Raw genomic sequence first — 21,121 nt, 5'->3', positions numbered from 1 at the left:
TGATCCATTCCGAGATGGGCAACAATGGCTGTTTTGTTGTTGTCAGGTGTTTCTGGGAAGTTTCCTTTATTCCTGGTTGAATGTGCGTTATGTTTTGGTTTGGTTTTGTGGTTTTTTTCACACAGACTCATTCTCTCCAGGACGTTTCTACAGCCGAGCATGACCTGCGTTACGCCCCACTCCAGCAATCAGCCCCGAGCATGCAGATCTCAGCCCACACCGTGTCCCGCTGACTCCAGAGGTCTCCAAGCAGATCCAACTGCAGGACCAGGACCTCAACCGTGAGCTCCAACATCCACGCTCCAGGCCAGGACTCAGCATTTACAAGGCAACGCAGACGAGACCTGCCTTCTGTTCTTTGGGTTTGGTTGGTTTTATATGTTCAGTAATCCCTCATCTTTTTTTTTTTTATTTTATTTTTTATTTTCTTACCTCATCTTTTATATTAAATCGCGACGGTTCTTGTCTGCTTCGGTTTGACCTCCTAACCCCATAAACATCAGGATATTCTTCCCACATCTGCAAAATAAACAGACCATCAGAAGGCCTGCTTCACCCCAATTATTTCTGACATTTTAGAGAAGTTTGATGGGAAATGTGTTTTCTTTTTTAAAGAAATCAACTTAAAACCATTATGGAATCAGCAACCAGTAGATGGACTCTTTAAAAAACTGGCTGAGAAGCATTCTGATTATTTTGGGGTATCTGGTAGCAGTCTAAAGCAACATGTTTTATCTCAGCGCTTTCTTTATAGCGGTCCATCTTTCCACCAGGGTACAAATTACAGTTTATTCAGGCTGAAGGACAGGGCATTGAGACAGCCAGTCCTCGGCAAGCTGAAGGTAAGGAGGCAACACCTTGACGTGGAACAAATGGACGTACCAACACAAAGGGACAACCCACTGTCACTAAGAGCTTAAACCACAATTCCTCTCTGTAGGGAAAACCCCACCAGCTGCCCAATGAGCCTGGTGACGAGACATCACCAGCAGCAACTTCAAAAGTGAATTCTGTGGCCCAGCCTGGGTGGCAAACAGACCGGGGCACCCTGTCCCTTGTGGAGGTGAGGTGGCAGGACCACCGGTTCTTCTCCTCAATGCACTGATGCGAATGCGGTTTGGCCACACAGGACACGTGGATGTGCAAGAGCTGACTTCTGGGAACGGCTGTGCTCTATTTGCTGTAACCAAACCCTAAGTGGTGTAACACACTGCATACAACAGCATGTTTTTGTTCTTGCTGGATGGATAGTAGAGGGGGAAGACAAGAAGCAATGCCCTGAGGGACATCAATGCAGAGTTGTTGGTGCCACAGGGCACCCGAAGCTTTACAGGGCAAATACAAACCACCAACGTGCCTCTCCAACACCTCACCAACAATCCCTCTCACCCTCAGCAGAGTTCATCCACTTACAGCATTCTAAACCTATTCATTCTCCTCCTGCTCCTCTCTCCCTCCAGCCCTCAAAGGTCTCTGCAAGTCACTAGCAGGAAAAAGAAACCAAAATGCCCTGCCAGGTGCAGCGGCAACTTGGGATTGAGAGCGTGATGAATACACAGCTGAAGCCCAGCAATTTTTCTGCTACTGTTAAAGGACTAAGGGGATAACACTGCAACAGGCAGATTGCAAAGGTGTATCTCTCTGGGCACGTGAGTAGAGAGATAAATTCACACGAAAGGAAAACTCAAAATACTCCCTGAACCGTTTGAAGAACTTGTCTTTTCATCTTTTAATGGCAGAATTTTTGGAGGAGGGATCAGCTCCCATGACAAATCTGAATAGCACCTAATGCAAATTAACCTCACCTTCATGGGTGTATCTAGACAGAAATACAAAATAAACAGTAATATAATAATTAATTGCATTGGTTATTCAAGGGGAACAGGTATCAACACGCCTAGGTTAGACCTAGCTAAGGAAAACACCCATTAACAGAGAAATTAAGGAAGGGAGAGGCTTTCTTATTAGAGGGTGCCCTGACCTTTACATGTTTCATCCATGTTAATTATCACCCTGTGTATGGATGCGCTCCCTCAGAGGATAATTTTAATGTTTATTGATAGGGACATCCTCCTAGAAGACCACAGAGAAAGAGAAAACTTCCTTCAGTCCCCACTTATCAGCAATGAAACAGAAATTTGAATATTGCATTACCACAACTGCCTTATGAATGCATTCTTCCTTGCCAGTCTGAGCACGGGAGATTTAGCCGTGACCGGAGCCAACAGCCCAGAGGTTTGTGAGGGAGAAGCTGGTAAAAAAAAATCCTTCTCTCCTCCCTCGCAGGTAGGTGGGAGCATGGGTTGAAAGCACTGTCCTTCTCAGCCTTTACACACATAGCAACTTTCTCCATAAAACTCACAGCTAAGAACAGGACAGTTACACACCACAAATGAACAAAACCAAACCCCTGCCCCAACCTGATTTTCCTCCCTCCAAGTTCCTGTCTCCAAACGGCTATTTGAGCTCCTCTTTCTCACCCCACACTACGCTGTGTTACTTGGGTGCCTCCATCCCTCCAGTAAGGCAGGTGACCAAGGCACTGGGCAGATGCAACACCAACCACGTGCACTGGACACCTGCGATCCCTTTGCCTCCCACACAGCAACAGGCAGAGGGTAAACCTGGCTATTTGAGGGGGAATTGCTAGGGGCAGCTGGGTAGCTGCAGAAAAAAAAAAAAACCACAACAAACCACAAAACAAAGAACCACTATTCTGGACATAAAAAATAAAAGTTAATCTTTTTTTCCTCATTTCTTTTTTTCCTCCTTTACTTTTTTCAAAGGGAAGACAGTGATGGAAACAAACCAAAGTGGCCCAAATCCTAGACAAGCATTCTCCTGATTATATATCCCATGGGAAGCTTTACTACTTCTGAAGGAGATGACAGACAGGCAAGAGGAATCACAGAACAGTTTGGCTTGGAAAGGATCTTAAAGATCATCCAGTTCCCTCTGGCCATGGGCAGGGACAGCTGCGAAAAAAAAAAAAACCACAACAAACCACAAAACAAAGAACCACTATTCTGGACATAAAAAATAAAAGTTAATCTTTTTTTCCTCATTTCTTTTTTTCCTCCTTTACTTTTTTCAAAGGGAAGACAGTGATGGAAACAAACCAAAGTGGCCCAAATCCTAGACAAGCATTCTCCTGATTATATATCCCATGGGAAGCTTTACTACTTCTGAAGGAGATGACAGACAGGCAAGAGGAATCACAGAACAGTTTGGCTTGGAAAGGATCTTAAAGATCATCCAGTTCCCTCTGGCCATGGGCAGGGACAGCTGCCACTAGACCAGGTTGGTCAAAGCCCCATCCAGCCTGGCCTTGAACATTATAGAATTGTAGAAAAGAAATGAAAAGACAGATGATGAAATGACAGGGTCATGTATTGATGACCAGCACCTGCCCCTCATTCGCACCAGCCAGCCCCATCACTACTGCCCAAAGAGTTATCCCATCAAAAACACACAAGCTCCTGCTCACAAGGGTGACACCAGCAGGGCACAAGTGCACAGACCAGACAGCCAACAAGTGACTTGGGGACACCAGAGGCTGGGGGCTGTGTAGTCAGTGTGTAAGTGGCAGGGAAGTCGAAGACAGCTTCGTTAAGGTCCTGCCATCTGCCCTTTCGTGGTGGGAACAGGGGTAACACGGCTTTGCGGAGCGGCAGGGGCAATACCTTTTTAACATCTGCTATCCTTTCCTTCTTAGAGGCCGGTTTTTCTTTGGTTTCAGGAGGGGTCTGCTGAGATTTTGAACCCGTTGATTCACTTTCAGATTCAGACTGACTCTCAGAGGACTCGGAGCTGCTGTTTGACTCGCTGCCCTGCTCGCTGCCCTGCTCGCTTTCAGACTGGCTTGCAGAGTCAGAGCCAGAGGCTTCTTCCGATGCCGAGTGACTGATGGTAGAGAAAGAAGAGATTACATTTTAACTGTACCGTCACAGCTTGGAAATACGCAGCGAGCAAACCTGAGCCATGTCCAAAGCTACAACGACAGGCCTGGAATAGCCTAAATGCAAGTGTGAACCAAGAGATCCCAAAAGGGCAGGTTGAAGCAGATGCAATTCCTTCCCAGGACAGACATCGAGCATATGGGCAAGACTGCAGGCTCCAAATCACTACACGGTATCTCCTGCCCATCAACCAAACCCAAAGGAGTGGTGGTAACGTGAAGAGAAGCATTAATACCACTGGCACAGGTGCTCCAGGGAGGATCTGGCTCGTTTAGAGCGAGCAAGAACATGGTATATCGGGAACTGGAGCGTCCAGAGACCATCCCGCTGTATTAAAGATAAGCAGCTGCTCTGGCTTGGCACCCCACAGCACCCCAGTATGGCCTGAGGTTCAAAAATCTGACACACAATTTCTGAAAGGGGCCAGCACCAAATACTGTATGCATAACATTATATACTATTATTATGAGAAAGGAGCTCACAGAGGCCCGTGGCCGAGAGTTCCTATTTGAAGGCTTACACCAATGCAGACTGCACCTCCCAAGTATCCAATAACGGGGGAGCAGAACACCAAATATATTTATTTCTTCTTTTTTTCTTCCCTTTACATTACAACTCATTACATTACTCATTACAACATATAATATACATGCTAGTAAAGCAGCTTTGCAAATCCCACTCTGTCACAAACCAAAACACAGTGGGGCAATAATAAAACTGCAAACTTTCTTAACAGGGAGCATCTCTTTCCAAGTCAGCTCCTGCTCTGCAGCCGGATGCTTTTGTAATATTTAAGGGATGCTGCAGGTATAACATCATGAAAAGAAGAGTCAGGAAAACTTTGCAGAGGGAAAAACAGATTTTTAATATTTCTCCTTTGGTACAAAACTACAAAAAAGGAACAAAATACATCGGACGTTCGGCTGGGATTTCACAAATTGAGAAAGAAATAATACAGAGACACAAAAAAAAAGGCAAAAGCAGAGGTACAATTGCATACAGTTCTACACAAATCAGTGCAGTATAGAAACGGGATCACTAGTCAGCTGCTATTCATAGGTATATCCACAGGCACACAGGACTAATTTACACCATGCAAATAAGATTTTTTTAACTTTTAAATAGATTTCTCAAGCTGTCTGTGAGAGGTAGGGCGCAGGCCCGGCGGCGGGGGCCGGCGCGGGCAGAGGGCGGCAGCCGAGCGCCACAGGAGCCGGCTCCGCAGAGGCCTCCAACGGCCGGGCTCCCGGCCGCCATCTTAGAGCCCTCCCCCTTCCTCCATCTTGCGGCCGCCGCTCCCTCCGGGGCTGTGGCAAGGCCTCGCAATGGCGGGGCGCAGCACACGCAGGGGAAACAGAAACAGCGGCGAGCGAGAATTTCTGAGGCTGATGTAAGAGAAATGGAGGATTTTTCAGGGTGAGCTGTCACTGACGGTTGACGGTTTCATGGCTCCAGCTTGGTTTCGAAGGAGAGGGGGGTTAACGGCAACGGTCCCTCTCGGCAGGGCTGGAAAATCGAGTTGAGCCGCCACCATTCCAGGGCAGGTCGCTCCTGCCTGTCCCACTCCTACCCCTGACAACCAAAGGCACAGCCCCACGCACAACCATCTCACTACACCCTGACACCGCCTGCCCTTTCCTTCCAGTCCCCTCTTGTCCACCATGGAGCTCTCCTGCTATACCCCACCATGTTTGTTAGGAAACACTGCCACACCACTTCAGGAGACAACACGCCAGCAGCTCTGGGGACAGCCGGTGTCCACGGGCAGGGCTCAGCAGGACACCGTCCCACAGAGCCTCCTACAGGGACAGGGACTCCACAGAAGAAGGGCATCTGGAGGCCTCCAAACCTCTACTGTCAAAGCACAAAGTGACAACACGATGCTATGGTTGAGGCCCGCTGGCGTCCCGTGTTCCACGGGGACACACGGAAGAGGGAGATGCTTATATCAGATTAATTAGTAATAGCTGGAAGAAATTATAACCACCCAGGCTAGACCAAGGCCAGGCGGCTTTGGCAGGATTTGTTTAAAGGCAGAACAGTAATTACTGGCCTCCTCCCACGCTGAAGCTCTTGTTTCTCAAGGCTCCCAAACTTTATTTCAAGGACACAGGGACACAGCCTTTCTGCACATCGATAGCTGTAATTAATGTCCTTTATCCACAGCATTACCTGGACACTATAATTCTTTTTTTTTTCCCCAAGATGTGAACTGTGTCATGTGAAAAGAGGGTGAATCCTCCACTGACAGATTACATACACGTCTGCATGTACAGGTATGCACACACCTGCCCTACTAGGGGAAGAAATGTCCTTTTTAAAAAGTCTGTTGCAAATAATTTTTTTTAATAAACAACCTGTTCTCAAGGCAAAAGGATACATGCTTGTCTTTACTTCTACATTGATAGAATAAATAAATTAAAAAAAGAACTTAAAAGGCTAATTCCATAAGGTAATCCTTTCTAACTCTCACCGAGACAATCAGGAAGCATTTCTACCTGCCAACAGAGTATAAAGGATTAACAACATTGTATGTCAGGTCAGGCCTTACACTGTACAGAACTGGAGATTTAAGTCCTCTTTTCAGAAGCTATTTTTGGAATACGCCCTGCTTTAACGACCCTAAGTTAACACCCAAACAAGACCTACTTCCAATTAAACAATCACTGGGGGATAAGCCATAATTGATTGTCACAAAAAAATCACAATTCAACCAGTCCACCCCCTCCAAATTCAGCAGAGAAACAGCCCAGAACAACAAGAAAGCTGCAGTTGGACCCTTGGTAACTTTCTTGATGTGAGAAAGTCCTATAAAAATCAAGATCTGCTCAGCCAAATATGTTCCCCTGGTTTCTAAGAAATACTTCAGGCTATAATTCTGTTTTAATTAAGAGCCTGCTCCTGACTTGAGGAGGAAGAAAATGAAATCATCCGTTCCCAAGGAGGACACATTTTTTCCAAGAAATAAGTAGCTGAACAGCAGCGATAAGACCCTTTACAATCAGGCATCTATGTTTACAAGGCAATTACCACGTGCCTGAGGCCTCCTGCCTCAGCGTTTAATATTTCACATATGACTTCATTTTATAGGGGATCATCTTTGCTAACAGCAAAAAAACGTTTTATTAGCTCTCAACCAGTACAAAGATCATCTGTGTTCTCAGAAGGGGCAAGACAAGCTGAAGAAATGACCCAATGCACATTTCTGTAACCGAAAGCTGACAAGAGAATGGCTCTAACAGAGACCATTATGTCCCAGACTTTAAAATCAGGCTTTTTATTACCAGAATTTGAATTTAGCCAGGGGAATAAAGGAGGATTAATTACCCAAGACCACCCCACAGACCAAACTTCTCTTAGCTTTAAGAATTGTTGCGAACCTTTTGGATTCAAACTTGTTTACATTTGAACAGCGACGTTCTGCTGGGCTTCACAAGCTCAGCAGACACTCAGCACCAGTGAAACCACCTCATGCAGGCTCAAGAAGGTCTTCGGCATGAATTCCCAGGACTGGATAATATCGGATAGCAAATTTATTCATTGCCTCGGCAAGCACACACTTAGCCCTTATGTGCTGTTGGGCACAGCTTCAAATGTCCTGTGGATAACTGACACCCAGGTGTCCATCCATGTCTTGGCTCCCTGCCACCAAAAGGCCATGGGCAGATAGCTGGGAGACACCCTCTCCCACCCATCTTAACTCTACAGCTCATGTTCCCAGTACTCACCTGGTGCTTATGCCAGCACTGACTGAGCTACTGGACTTCTCTATGAGCCACTGGAACTTGCTGACACTTCAGAAGACGAGCCCAGAGAAACGGCAAAATAGGTCTCTGCCGGCTTTACAGGAACCAGGAAGAGTGGAAGTACACCACGTTTGGTAGCACAGACAAGCTGCAGAGGAAAAAAGACCCCAGTTTTGGGGCAGTAGCAAGCCAGCTGGTCAGTTTGGCCACCACTGGGTCCTCAACGCCTGTCTCTGGCAGAGCTGAGCCAACAGCTCAAACATTCCAAATCCATGGCAACCTTCAAACATGGCCATGGGGAGCCAGTAAGCCCAACGGACCTACTGCCATATTGGCACTACCAACCCATGGCACGGGCAGCCAGGCTGTGGCTCTCCAAAATGAGTGGGATGTCTTCTCCAGACCAGGCCTATCTGTGAGGTCCAGCTCTACTGGTACAAGAGGCTTCTCAGCCCCCACAGCTTTTCAGCGAGGTCCACCAGTCTCACCCGTCCACCGGTAGCACCAGCCCTAGGTTCACTCCAAAGCAGAGATCAGCAAAGCCAGTGCAGGCCACCAATTTAGAACTATTTACACTGATATGTCTTCCTAAAGTGACCTACACACCAACTGTTGTACCCACGAAGGGACAGTGACAAATCACAGAAGATGCCAATGCACCAACTCAGTGGGATACCGTGATGCTGTTAAAACATTTCCTTTGAATATCTGATCTATAAACGTGATGTTCCCTCTCGTATATAAGCGTATATGAGATGCCTTACACATATTGCAAATAAAACCCAGCACCATCAGTTAAGGATGATGCACACACCCAAGTCATGCAGTAGCTGTAAAAAAGCACCAGACCACATCAAATTTCACCTCTAGGCTAAACAAGGCAGGGAGGGGAACACAAGACTGACTGGCTATAGATCACCTGGTAAAGAGGCGATAACATTTGATAAAGAGGGGATAAATACATGGACCACAGAAGACTCAGAAGAACTTCACGAGGGTTTATCCCTCGTGGAAAAAAAAACACTTGGGGGAAAAAAACACAGCAAATACTATAGTTAAGTGTAGCCAAGGCCAGAGAGTACACGGAGTTTGCAGGACAGCAAAGTGAATGACACTCAGCTTGTACTACTGAAGATAAATTCACTTCTAGCCTTTTTGAGTTCCCTGTATTTTATCCTAAGAGTCTGTTAAAAAGAGTGATTGGTGCTTGCCTGTCTCCAGAGGCAAAGATTTCCTGAGTGATAAGCGTTGAGAAGGGTCAGTCAATCCAAGAGCTCTTCCTGACTTACTTCCTGCAGGCAGAGGTGGAAACAGGGAGGAAGGGAGGGAAGAAAAATATTCCTGCTACTCTGCTGTCCCTACCCACTTGTGGTATGTATTTCTGACAACCATCAGTCCCAAAGCAGGAACTTCAGAATACACTAAACGCACCAGGCTCTTCGTACTCTTTAGAAGCGACTCTCAAACCACTTCTAATATTCACAGTATAATTTGACCAACTCTGGGCAGGCTTTCGAGGGGCACAACAAACCCTCCCAAGGTTACAGGACTGCCCAAGCCCGATAACCAACATGTCCTTCAAAAGAACAGAAAAATACTTCCACAACCTCATTTTGCCACCAGCAACTTTTTTTTTTTTCTCTTTTTTTTTTTTTTCTTAAATAGGCGAGCAAGAAGAGTTACCAAGGAGTATATACACATTTTTCCACCTCTGACTACAAACCCGGCTGGCAGAGGTTGGGTGTTAATTACAATTACTCAGCACTAGGCTCAATAGGGCCCTGGTGCTGCTGTAACAACTGTGGAATTAAGCACTCAGCAGGTACCCTATCTAAATAACCATCTGAATTGGGCTGTGCTGGTTTCCAGCCTGGCTCAAAGGAGAGGAAGGGGAGGAGGCAGAGGGAAATCTTTCTGGCCACCCCTCCTCGCCCCAGCACAGGACTCCCAAATGCCAAAGGCAAAGCAATCCTGAGCACACAGTGAGCTAAATATATCCCTCCCCGCTCTGCTGCGGCTCCCTGTAGAGCACATTGGGCTATCCTGAATCACAATTTTCCAAAAGTGGCGGGGTGGTTGGTTTTCTTTTTCTGTCCACTACAAAGACACCACACTATGCTTGCATAAGCAAGCAAACCGAGCAGCTCATTCAGGATTGGGGGAGCTGGCGCTCTTGCTCTCTGATCGTTGAGCCAGAAGCTGAAAATGCTTGGAATGTTTAGTGGGAAAAGAAAAAAAAAAGAAAAAGAAAAAGGAAAAGAGAAAAAAAAAAAAAAAACAAAAAAACAGGACAGGGACAAAAGGAGTCAAGACCCGTCTGATTGATTAAGGAGAGCCATTGAGGATCTCCAAAGGCAGCATCCGTCCCCTTCCCTGCACAGAAAGGGAAGGACAATTGCAGTTCTCAGCCTTTTGAAAAAGGCCCGTCTCTCCCTGCCCGGGAAGGCAGCGGAGCGTCTCCTCATCCACCATCTCTCCACATCCACCACCCGCTGGAGGGGGGACCCCAGCTGGTCCCGGTCCACCCAGGCCATGGAAGGAGCCCAGGCGGGCAGGGGTTAACTCGCTGTGCTCCTCTGCCATTCCAGCCACAGCTTCTGCTTTGTCCCAGCAGGGGACAGCCAGGCTGAGGCTCCAGGGCAGCACAAAGGGGAGTGCGAAGCAGCCCGTATTTTATAAAGGACACAGAGATGAGGGGAAGGGATGAATACACAATTTTGGTTTAAATCAGTACAGAAAGGGTGGTTGTTTTTTCTCCCTTAAGCTGCCTTTAAGCCCCAACGGATTAAAGGCATGTAGCAATGCGGAAATTTAGGACCCAAAATCATTAACAAGAAGAAGGTGGTGCACAGATTCCTTTCTGGTTCCGGATGAGCTGCAGTTCAGAAGAGCGGAGCCTGTCCTGGCCTGAGGGTTTTCTTCCCAAGTGACTGTTAAAAGCTGTTTTTAACCAAGAGATTTAAGGCTCATCATTAGGCCTCAGTTTCAGAGACAGCACATGGCATTCAAAGCTCTCAACCGGTGACAACTCTGTAGTTAGGAGCAGAGGTTCCTCTCCATGAAAGAGATGCAAATGGCTCCTATAATTAATACATTAGCAATTCTATTAAGTCACCTACACCTGACAATAAAACTTGCCAGAAAACAGTAAATAGTTACAACACAACTATTTCCTACGGAGCCAGGTGTTGTGGAGCTGGTGGATCCTTGACAGTGGAACAGACCTGTCCACAGCCGGGGTGAAGGCTGAGGACCAGGGAAGTGTCCAGTGTCCCATCCATAAAGCACCTGGTACTTGGCAAACCTACACCACACCAGCCCTGCCAAGACCAAAATCCACACGAGCGTTACCAGCACAACACCAGAAGGGCATCCGAGATCACCACTTCAACCTTTTTATAACCTTAGAAGTCAAGGCCAGAAAAACACACCATGGCTCAGGTTAGCTCGGCCCACAGGTAAATACAAAGCAAGCTGTACACTGGAAATTATGGTTTAGCAGTGACATAAGCGCTACTGAACATTTGGAAAGACTCATCAACATTTTGCTGCTTATTATATCCAAAAGACAACCCCTGTTCCAAGAAAAGGAGGCATGAACAGTGTGACAGACTTAGAGAAGCTTCGCTGCAAGTCACCAGGTGTGAATTTTTCATCTTGTCTATTTTGCTTTCGTTTCAAGCATCCTTCACAGGATATAAAGGTGGACTTCACACACACAGCACCACCTGTTGAAAGAGCATCTTCAAACGGCTTTTCAGCACATGTCTTTTAATAAAAACACACCAGAAAAATTTATGTAAGACACCATGTCAGTAGAACAGTACATCCTTTGCTAGAAGGCTGCTTATATCTAATTATGGTAATCCAGGCCATCCCCTCCCCCAGTGCTCTTCTGTTTGTGTTTATTTTCCTTCAAGGAAAGGAGAGATAATGCAGAACAGAATCTCCCCCCATCCATTATCACCACCTTCCCGAGCTGGATTTCAGCTTGGGGCAATGGGAGATTTAGAAGGGCTTCTCCACCCCCAGAACTTAACAGCCTAATTTAACATCGCAGTTCCTTCTGGAGCTGTTGTCTGTAATGTGAGAAACAAGATACACTCCTCCAGGAGATGCAATTTCAGCCTAAACTGCCAAACCCACCCAAAGTAGGTTTCCTTTAGCTGTCTCAAGTTCAGAAGCAGCAAGGCCCTGGCATCAGAAGTCTTAGTTGAGTCCCTACATGATTGCCCACAGCGATAGGTACTTGGCCATGTGGCCAGTCCCACTGCATCTGCTGCTGGGACCTCCGCCACTCCCTAAAACTAGCAGTGGTTAAGGCTGAATAAAGAGACATCTCAGTATAAAAATTCCTCAGAGACAGGCTTAGCAACTCCATAACCAGCTAATCGTACAGACAGCCTTCTGAGACTAGGGGTAAAATATGAAAACAAAGATGGGAACTGGTTTCTTCCTATAGCAAGTTGGAGAGACTAAAATTGAACATCGCTGTCTTCCTGGCCCTCCCTCTGAGCTCTCTTGAAGGCCTAAAACGAAGCTAACAGTGGAAATGTTTGTTTTAGTGCAAACTGTGGTTATTGCAGCCCACGTGCAGGCAGCCACGCTGCTCCCAAAGCACACCCGTGAGATCCGGTGTTCTCAGAAGTGCCAGCCCCAGGAGTGGAGGGGGTACGACCCGGTGGCACGGCAGGGTCATATAGGAAATGGGGGAAGGTGCAGATAAGGGCAGCCGTTGCCCTCGGAGAGCAGCAGGTGAAACATCAACCCGACAGAAAGCGGAACAGGCTCTAATCCACCATCTCGGCCACGTCAGCTCCCCCTTGGCCGCAGGCACCGGTGGCACAGGCAGGAGCGGGGTGAGAGCATGCGTGCACCCACGTGCACACACACACACACAGAGCACAGACTTTGGCAGGGTTACAGAATTACCCAGGTGAGAGCTTTATTCCCCATTTTCCCATTTTTATTCAGCAATTTAGAGAATAGGCAAAACGCCATTAATTAGGCTTAAGATGTTTAACTGAAAAAAAAAAGAACAATCCAGAAGAGATCAAATTGCAGCTAAATGTAGCTTCTTGCAGTTGGTGAGGCTTTTTTTAATAGCACTGTGTGTATTGTATCCACTCCTGGCAGCAATCACTAAACAGGAAACAGAGAAGTTGAAAGTCTCAGAATTGTGCATTCGTAATTAGATGAGACATTTCCTTCGAGAGGGTAATGTGAAACAGAAGTAACAAAGCAAAACAAGAACAATCTCCTTTGTGCAGCGCACGGATTACATCATTACTCATATGAATTCCTTGCACATTATTCCTTTGTGTCCTGCACTGATCAAGCATTTTCCCTTTTCAAAAAAAGCCTCCGGACAGCTTCATAAAGGGTTAAAGCTTAAAAAGGAGGGGGGGAAATCCTTGTTAGAGAATCCAGCAGCACGAATGAAACCGAAAGACTCAAGTGAAACCGAAAGACTTGATACACACACGATGGTGGCAACAGCTAAAATATAATCCGTCAAAAGCTGAAACCCACAGTCAGAGGCGTTTTAATAAATGTGTTTAACGTTCCCACTCAGCTCAGAGAAAATCAGTGGCAAAAAACACACGTTGAAAGCAAGAACGTGTGTTAGCGGTTTAAGGATGCTGAAAGACATGATGCTATTAAAAAAACAAATAAAAAAAAGACCAGATGTTTCAGGAATACTACGATATTCTGCAATTTCTTTCACAGTTTATAAAGAAAGGGAAAAAGGGGGAAAAAAAATCCGCACCAAAAATAACCCTGCTCTTTTTCAAGCCACTTGCTTCTCAAAATAGCCTGTTAAAAAAAAAAAAAAAGTACTAAACTCCCGCACAGATGTGGGGAAGCGCCGGAGAGGCAGCGGGGCGCTCGGGGGCTCCCAGTGCTCCCAGTTCACCCAGCAGAGGCGGCGGCCGGCGCGGGAGCGGCGTGCGCAGCCATGGCCGCCTCCCTCCCGCCCGCCCGCCTTGCAGGGGAGCGCAGCCAATCGCCGTCCCCGCCGGCCGCCACGGCCTTTGAACTTCCCCGGCAGCCACTTCCTGCCGGCTCCGGAGCGCGCCCAGTGCAATGCAGTGTGTCTGTCAGCTCTGCGGCACAAAGGAACAGCCATTTTGTGACTCAACTGGACCCGCACCAAAATGCCAGGCGCTGCAGCCTTCTCCCCCTTCTCCTCTCACCGGGAACCCGCGCTCTCGGAGCATTAATTAGGGGGATGCCCCCCCCTGCTTTCATCCCCAGCCAGGGAGGGCGATTTTTTTGTTTAACGTCTTTGGTTTCCCTCCTCTCCCCCCCCCCGCCCCCACCGAATCCTCTCTCGCATGTAACTACATCTTCATAAAATGGCTGCCACGTAAAAGCAGGGTGCTGTGCTCTGCGAGGGCTGCAGCACACGCTGCACAACGCTCTGCCTCTCGGAGGTGGCCACCCAGCAAAAAACAACGCCATTTCAGACCTCACACTGCCAGCTCCCCCGACAGAAAACAGGCTGAACCCACCGCAGCCCCTTTTATCTCCCCAAATAAATAATGTTTGAGCACCAGAGAAGCCAAGACGCAAAGGTTTGCCCAGCCCTGCAGCTTCTGCAGCAGAAACCATTTCCACCCCAGGGTATTTCGGAGATGCAGGAGCAACTGCAAGAGGTGGAGGCCAGGGAAAACGAGAGGAACACTGTATCCACTGCCTGTTCCTTGCTGTCCCCTACAGATCTCACTCCTGGAGGTCGGGGGGACCCCAGCCTGCCCCTCACCTCTGAGGTTCACACTAGGGTTCCACCATGGCCATACCCTTCGACAACGCCTGCCTTTCAGAAAGGCTGCATAGAAAATGCTAGAAAACGCACCAGGGGGTTGGTTCAATTATTTAATGCGAGTCCCAGAGAGGCAGGTGGTGGTCACCAGTAACTGCAGCATCCCAAGGTGGAGAAAGTTGCATGAAATCAACCAGCTTCAAGTTTGGAAACATTTACTGTCCATATACAAAGGACAGGTGTTGCTGTTCATCTAGAAAGGCACCAAGCACAGCCCTCCAATTCCAAACTGTAAAGGGTTAACACCACTTCCCTCCCCAAGAAGAATAATCTGTTTTAGGACAATTCTCAGGTACTTTTGTTTATTCAGCACACGCCTTTGTGTTTCCTCAGGATGGGAAAGGTAGGAATCAATTCCAAACACATTCCCATGTCAAGACACCAAGGTGGTGTACAGGAATTGTGTTTTCTTCTGCTTAAACACCTTTTCCTAGTCCTGAACATTTGCTTCTCAGGCCCAAGTGAGTGTCATGGGCCATATCTACCTTTTCCACCCATCTCCACCACCCAGGCCTCCCGCCAGGCTCTGGGGAACAGGACTTCAGGTATTCCCATGGATGCTGAGCTGGTCCCACGACCAGCCAGGGAGAAAGCTGGCCATCAGCACATGAAGTGCAGCCATCAGTGCATTTCTGGGCTACAGTAAAGCAAAGCGGTGGCTTGACTTCCTAGAAATCATTTCCCCTACAACTTCGAGTCAACCTCAGGAAGTAAAGCCCATTTTTACGACATTCAGCTGACTCACAGCTCAGAAATAAGCTCGACGGGGCTCACTTACAAATATCCTGTGCCCGATTGTTCCCACACTCCAGGTGAGGGGATGTTACCCACAGAAAGTTCACTTTGAGAGAAAAAAAAAAAAAAAATCATCAAGGGGGAGAAGGGAAACCTCACACAACAGGTGTTCCATCCAAATTGATCAATTATCATATAAAACCTTTCAATGAAAACACCAAAAGCACACATGAGAGACTATGCAAATATAATACCCCTAAGGACACAAAACCCAAAGGTTTTCTTTCTGTGGAGCTACTACTACATGTCTCCAATTTCATCTCAGAGCTAACATATTTTTAACATCGATAAAATACCTTAATTGAGATTTCCTGGAAAAAAAAATTATTATTGCCCTTGCTGGTAACCCACATTTAAAAAAAAAAAACCACAACAAAAAACCCATAAAGACTTAAATAACCATATGTAACAAAAAAAAAAAATCAACCTTTTAAGGCAATATTTTGTGTGCAGTATTTACAGTAACATAAAGATAGCATGGCTTAAAAGTCTGATATGTTTTTAAACTGCATTGTTATAAAAGCTCTGTATAGGTGCTATATGTAATGCTTTAACAGTCCCTGAGGCTAATTTAGTTAATAATCATTTCAAATTAAACAAAAACTTACCTAGATCCATTTTAGGATTTAAAATTTGACTGCAATTTTAATAAATCCGGAACAGCAACCAAGTTTATGCTAGAAGGTTACAGTAATTTGAGAAAATATATATTCCCACAGTATTTTGAGTTTGTGTGTTTAAGGAAGGTTAAATACTCGACATGAAGAATACTATTCAGACACCTGCAAACATCACATAGAGCACATGTGATACAACAGACATTTCAAAATTCCTTTTTATTAATGTTGGTTAAAAATTAGTGAAGACAACACCAGAGAAAAAGAAACAGGCCACGATTCGATCAAAATTAACAAAATGCAAAACTCGAAGTGTATTTACAAACTAGAAAACAAAAATGCATATAGTTTAATTTCCAATTTTTGAAAAAGCCGACTCAAATACAAAATGAGCAATTCAGTAATTATACTTCTGCATTGCTAGCACACAAACATTTCCAGTATTTCACACGTTTCCCACATCAAGGTTAAGTTTATAAAAATCTGTAAAGAATCTCATTACTCAACAAAAGTAAATAAAAACACTCGGAGCAAAAATGTATCAAACAAACAAGCAAAGCATTTGGAGGCTCCTGTTACCAGTCCCAGTGTATATTTTATAACCTGAAATGCTAGCACCAGCAGGAGAAAGTCTGGTTAAAATGTATCAAAATGTTCTAAAATAGCTAAACAGTATCAAAGTTCGACAAGCTGAAACAAAATTTGAAGTAAGGGGTATCGGACAAACAGGCACTTTCCAGTTTATATTTTAAAATGAGCTTTTTTTCATTCATGTAACTTTTTCTTGTGTCTATTTACTATAATTTACTACTACACCAGGCTTCTGTATGGCCCTCAGTTAAAGTTTAGACTTCTGAGATTCTTCAAAGAAAAATTTGCCTTGTATGTAAAATGGTGCAATGCAGCAATGGCTAAACCGACAAGGTCATTTTTCACAGCACAAAAAACCTAAAAATTGAAATTCAAAAGCTGGAAAAACAGAATACAGAGAAAAGGGCTCCCCTGAATAAAGGTACAGTACCTTTTGACTATGACATGGGCCCTTAAGTCACAACACAACTTTCAGAAATTGCTACCAAAAAAAATTAGGGTGTGGCATGCTAACAATCTCAAGGTCATTCCTTAAAAAGGAAACAAAATCAGTAAAATGTTTTGTATTAAGCACTGACAGTAACCCAAGGCTGTCAAAGTAAACAGGGTATTCACAGGTTTTACAAAAAAAAAAAAAAAAGTAAGTTGATAGATCATACCTCGATGCATTGCTGTGGACTGAACCCTCCTCTCCTTGGCTTTTGTCCTTATTTCTCATCATCTTTTTATTCTTAAATATTAAGAGGGGGTCAGGGGTGTCTGTTTGCTTTGAAGTCCTGTGCCCAGGTATTTACTGTCAAAAGTTGAAAGAAAGGTAAGGTCCCAGTTCGTTTCACTGGCTTTCATTATCAGGAACAAAGTCCTGACGCTGCAATGATATTGTTATAACAATACACAACACTGAGCAACACGGCAAAACGGAGATTTAAAACAAATAACCGTTTTTAGAAGAAAAATCCGGGAATAAACACAGCAGAGGAGCATCCTGCAAACTTTCCCAAAGTAACACTGAATGCAAATAATCTCTGTATCTTATTGCGTCATCCCAATACAGCTCAAATCGGTCGAAAATCAAAGTACTCAAAACGGCAGAAATCTAAAAATTATTAATAATAATTGCTCACCTACCTGATCCATGCACCGCCGCCAGGACCAAGTCGATATTAGTTTCGGGTAGTGGAAAAACATTAGATCCAAAATATTTAGAGTTACAATGATAAAATACGAATTTCAGAGAATGAAAAAAAATATATATTCTAATCCCAAAAAATATGCTGCCGATAAAGCAAAAAGAAGCGATAATTAGTAGAAAAATGTCCGGGGGAAAAAGCTCATTAGGAGAGCGCACAAAAATGGAGGTACGCCATGGCTTCTAAGCTGGAAAAACAACGACCTGGGCTCTCTCCACGGCTTCTTCTTTCCAGCAAGGCACGAAAAGGGAGCCCTCAAAAGCTGCTTTTCTGCCCGAAAAAGGTCGGCTCGGCCCCCGATTAGTGCCCAGGAGAGGCGAGGGGCTGTGGGGGCCCCCTGAGGCTGCCCGAAAGTTAGGGAAAGTTGCGTAAAGTGTTGGGGAAGGCACGGAGCTGAGCGCGCTCTCTCTAAGGCACAGCCGCCATCTAGAGCTCCTTCCCAGCTCTGAGCTCTGCCTTTGATTGACACTCTCTACATTTACCCCACAACTCAGGTGATGTACCATAGACCCACCCCTTCATTTCTACCAAAAAAAGAGATAGCCTCCACCTAAAAGGGTGCCTGCTACCCCCCACAGCCCCGGCTGCTCCCAACTACCCCAGCTCAAGGGGCACCTTAACCCCATGTGGCTCAGACACCCTTTTGAAACCAGAAAGAAATGGAATTTGTGCCTTTTGTTTTAAAGATTTGCTAAATATTTCAGTGCCTGGGCTAAAATTACTTCCTCCCTGGACAGGAAGTGGTGCTCTCACAAGCCATTTTGAAAGACTGGAAGTGGAGCTGACAGCCATGAGGGCACCAAGAGCCCACCTTGGGGGCTCAAGCCCACCCAAGGGGTAGCTTTTTCCCCATTCGGTGGCAGTTGCCCCAGACAACAGCTCCACCATTTGTCACCCAATGCTGGCACGTGAAGGGTGGGACAAGGGTGGCAGGCGCTGGGACGCCAGCCCCGCATTGCTGGGAAGCCCCTCCAGCTCCATAGCGCCTCCCTAGTGGTTCTCCCCGACAACAAAAACCCAACAGCCACACCATTTTCATGGGTGACGCCAAGGCACTACTGGAAAATAAGGCTGGCACCATTAAAGGGGTTATTTCTAATTCCCACTCTTAACCCATTAATGTTCGTTAACAGATTTTTAACGCAACAAACGAATTTTAAAGCCACATAATAGCCGAGCTGTACAACTGGGAATCAAGCAACATCTCAAATACATCCTCTCCATACTAGGATGTCGTATCTCCTGGGAAGCAGAGGCGATCCAAGCATCCCCGAACCTCTTGGATTCTGACCACCAGTTGCCATCCCACCAGCAAAAGACTCTCAAAGAAGCGCAAGGACGTCTTGTATATGCAAAAGTGTCACAACAGAAGTGGGAAATCAGCCCCTGGGGGACTGAGGGGGCAATGGGCTAGTCTGGGCTCCTAGGGGGACATCCATGGCACAGCATCCCAACAGCCCCAAAACATCAGCTTCTACCAGCAGAACCAAGACAGACCCCATCAACGCCTCCACACCTTTGCCATTCACATCCTCCAACAACCCATCATCTCTCCACATCAAGAGGTTTCAGCAGATACGCTCCGCTGCCACAGGCCATTTTAAAGAATTTCACTTTACCAATTATTAAGTCCCCTTGCACCTAAACTACAAGAACTAAAAAAAAAAAACCAAAAAAAAAAAAACCCAAACACCGTGCCAGACCATTCCAAGCAATTTTGGGAACACCAAGGAAATCCACTCATCTGAACAGGGAAACCTATAGGTTGGTCCCAGCAGCCAACTCCACCATGTATCACATGGCAAAACCAAACCCAAGCAACTGTGCATCATCAAAACAGCAAGATTAAACAGGTATGAACAATTCATCATGGTAGAAATGGGTATTTATGAAGAACTCTGAGCAAGCCAAAAGGTTAAACACACAATAGGGCTTTGTTTTTGTTTGCATTTTTTGTTTGTTTTTCAAAGAAAACACCTAGGTTATCTCAGCATCAGGTTTGTCATCTTGGCCCTCAAGCAGAAAACAAAGACAACACTGAATTTCAGGTGAAACACACATAGCCAGGTGGCTACAGTTTATCTATTTGATCCAGAAGAAACATGAAAAATAAATTGGTTTCTCGAACATTAGAACCATTTTAAAATTCATCTGTAAAGGTTAACATGTAATCTGTATCAATACCAAAAGGAATTCCATTTTTTTCTCATCCAACACATGGTACAGTATTACGCAAAGTCTACATTCAAGAGAGGAGAAGGAGATTTGACACTTGTACACACCAATTTAAGACACAATAGACTGTTTAGGAAATCTGTTGTCCAGGAAATCTGTTGAAAAGTTTCTGTACCCATACACAACCAAAGCAGCAAACCAAAAAAGGTTACACAAAACATCCAAGTGCTCTTTTATTGTCATATTTGCCCAGCCTTCAATTGGTATCAATTTCATCTTAAAATAACTTCGGAAAATTCAGCAGAAGTACCCTGACAATAGGTCAGGTTCTGAAAAACCCCTAACATTAAGCACCTGAATGAACAAAGCAGTGAATAAAAATTCATCGAAAGTCATGGTAAAGTGAAGATAATTTGCAAATGAAAACCACATTTTATATCAAATATAGCACAAAAATTTACCATGCCTTTAGTGCTTAGCAGCTTAAGTATTTTGCACTTTAATAGCAACCAAAAAATGTAACTCACTTCAATATCAACACAATGAAAAAAAATACTCAGCCAGAAAGGACAAACACAAAGTGTGAAAGAAACCAAAACCTTTTATTAAGTCACTTAAAAAAAAACATTACATTTTCTGCAAAGGGGGAGCAACAGAGCTCTTACCAAATGAATTTGCCTGTTACGAATACACAACCCAAAAGGAAAATTTTGCCACCCAGTTCTCAAACAGCTCCATTATTGGACAGTCACTGATAGAGTCCCCTCATTAATTCAAGTGCAAAGTCCATTTTGATAGGATGGTCACAACCCAGATCTTCTCTGGTTTAATAACATGAGAGTCCACGTTTTAACATCCTTCTCTTGGACAGACATATCACAGCACTCAAGCATCAGTCCATTTCCTCAACCTCTCAATCAACAGTGGAACTGCCATCTTGGTGTCTCATTCGTAGACTCCTTTTGACACTCTTCATCTGATTGGATTCTTTATGGAAAATTAAAAGAAAAATGCTGTTGGAATACAGGTCATATCTTTAAACTAAGACATTCAACTGTACCTCGAAGATAGTTTAAATATATAACTGATGCTTCATTCCTTATTACATATTCCAGAATATCTACTTTTATCATGAACAAACAATGGCAAATCATCAATTCAAGAGTCAAAAATATAAACTTTAACCAAACCATAAAGTAGTAGGGGAGGAATGATTAGAAGT

General features: G+C 45.1%; 1 protein-coding gene across 1 annotated transcript in view; it reads right to left on the bottom strand.

The window, feature by feature from the left end:
• CHD2 (chromodomain helicase DNA binding protein 2) overlaps window positions 1-21,121 on the bottom strand; it is a 74,600-nt gene that overhangs the window by 39,913 nt on the left and 13,566 nt on the right. The window contains exons 5-8 of the mRNA XM_014944374.1: window positions 17,663-20,886; window positions 17,194-17,327; window positions 3,684-3,903; window positions 433-519 (exon numbers count right to left, since the gene is read on the bottom strand). Coding sequence (XP_014799860.1) covers window positions 433-519; window positions 3,684-3,903; window positions 17,194-17,255 — 369 coding nt within the window. The 5' untranslated portion in view covers window positions 17,256-17,327; window positions 17,663-20,886. The remainder of the gene's footprint in view (window positions 1-432; window positions 520-3,683; window positions 3,904-17,193; window positions 17,328-17,662; window positions 20,887-21,121) is intronic.

This window comes from Calidris pugnax, unplaced genomic scaffold (assembly GCF_001431845.1).
Source record: "Calidris pugnax isolate Ruff unplaced genomic scaffold, ASM143184v1 scaffold70, whole genome shotgun sequence".
In the NCBI taxonomy this organism is placed as follows: Eukaryota; Metazoa; Chordata; class Aves; order Charadriiformes; family Scolopacidae; genus Calidris; species Calidris pugnax.
This window is presented reverse-complemented; position numbering and strand designations above follow the sequence as displayed.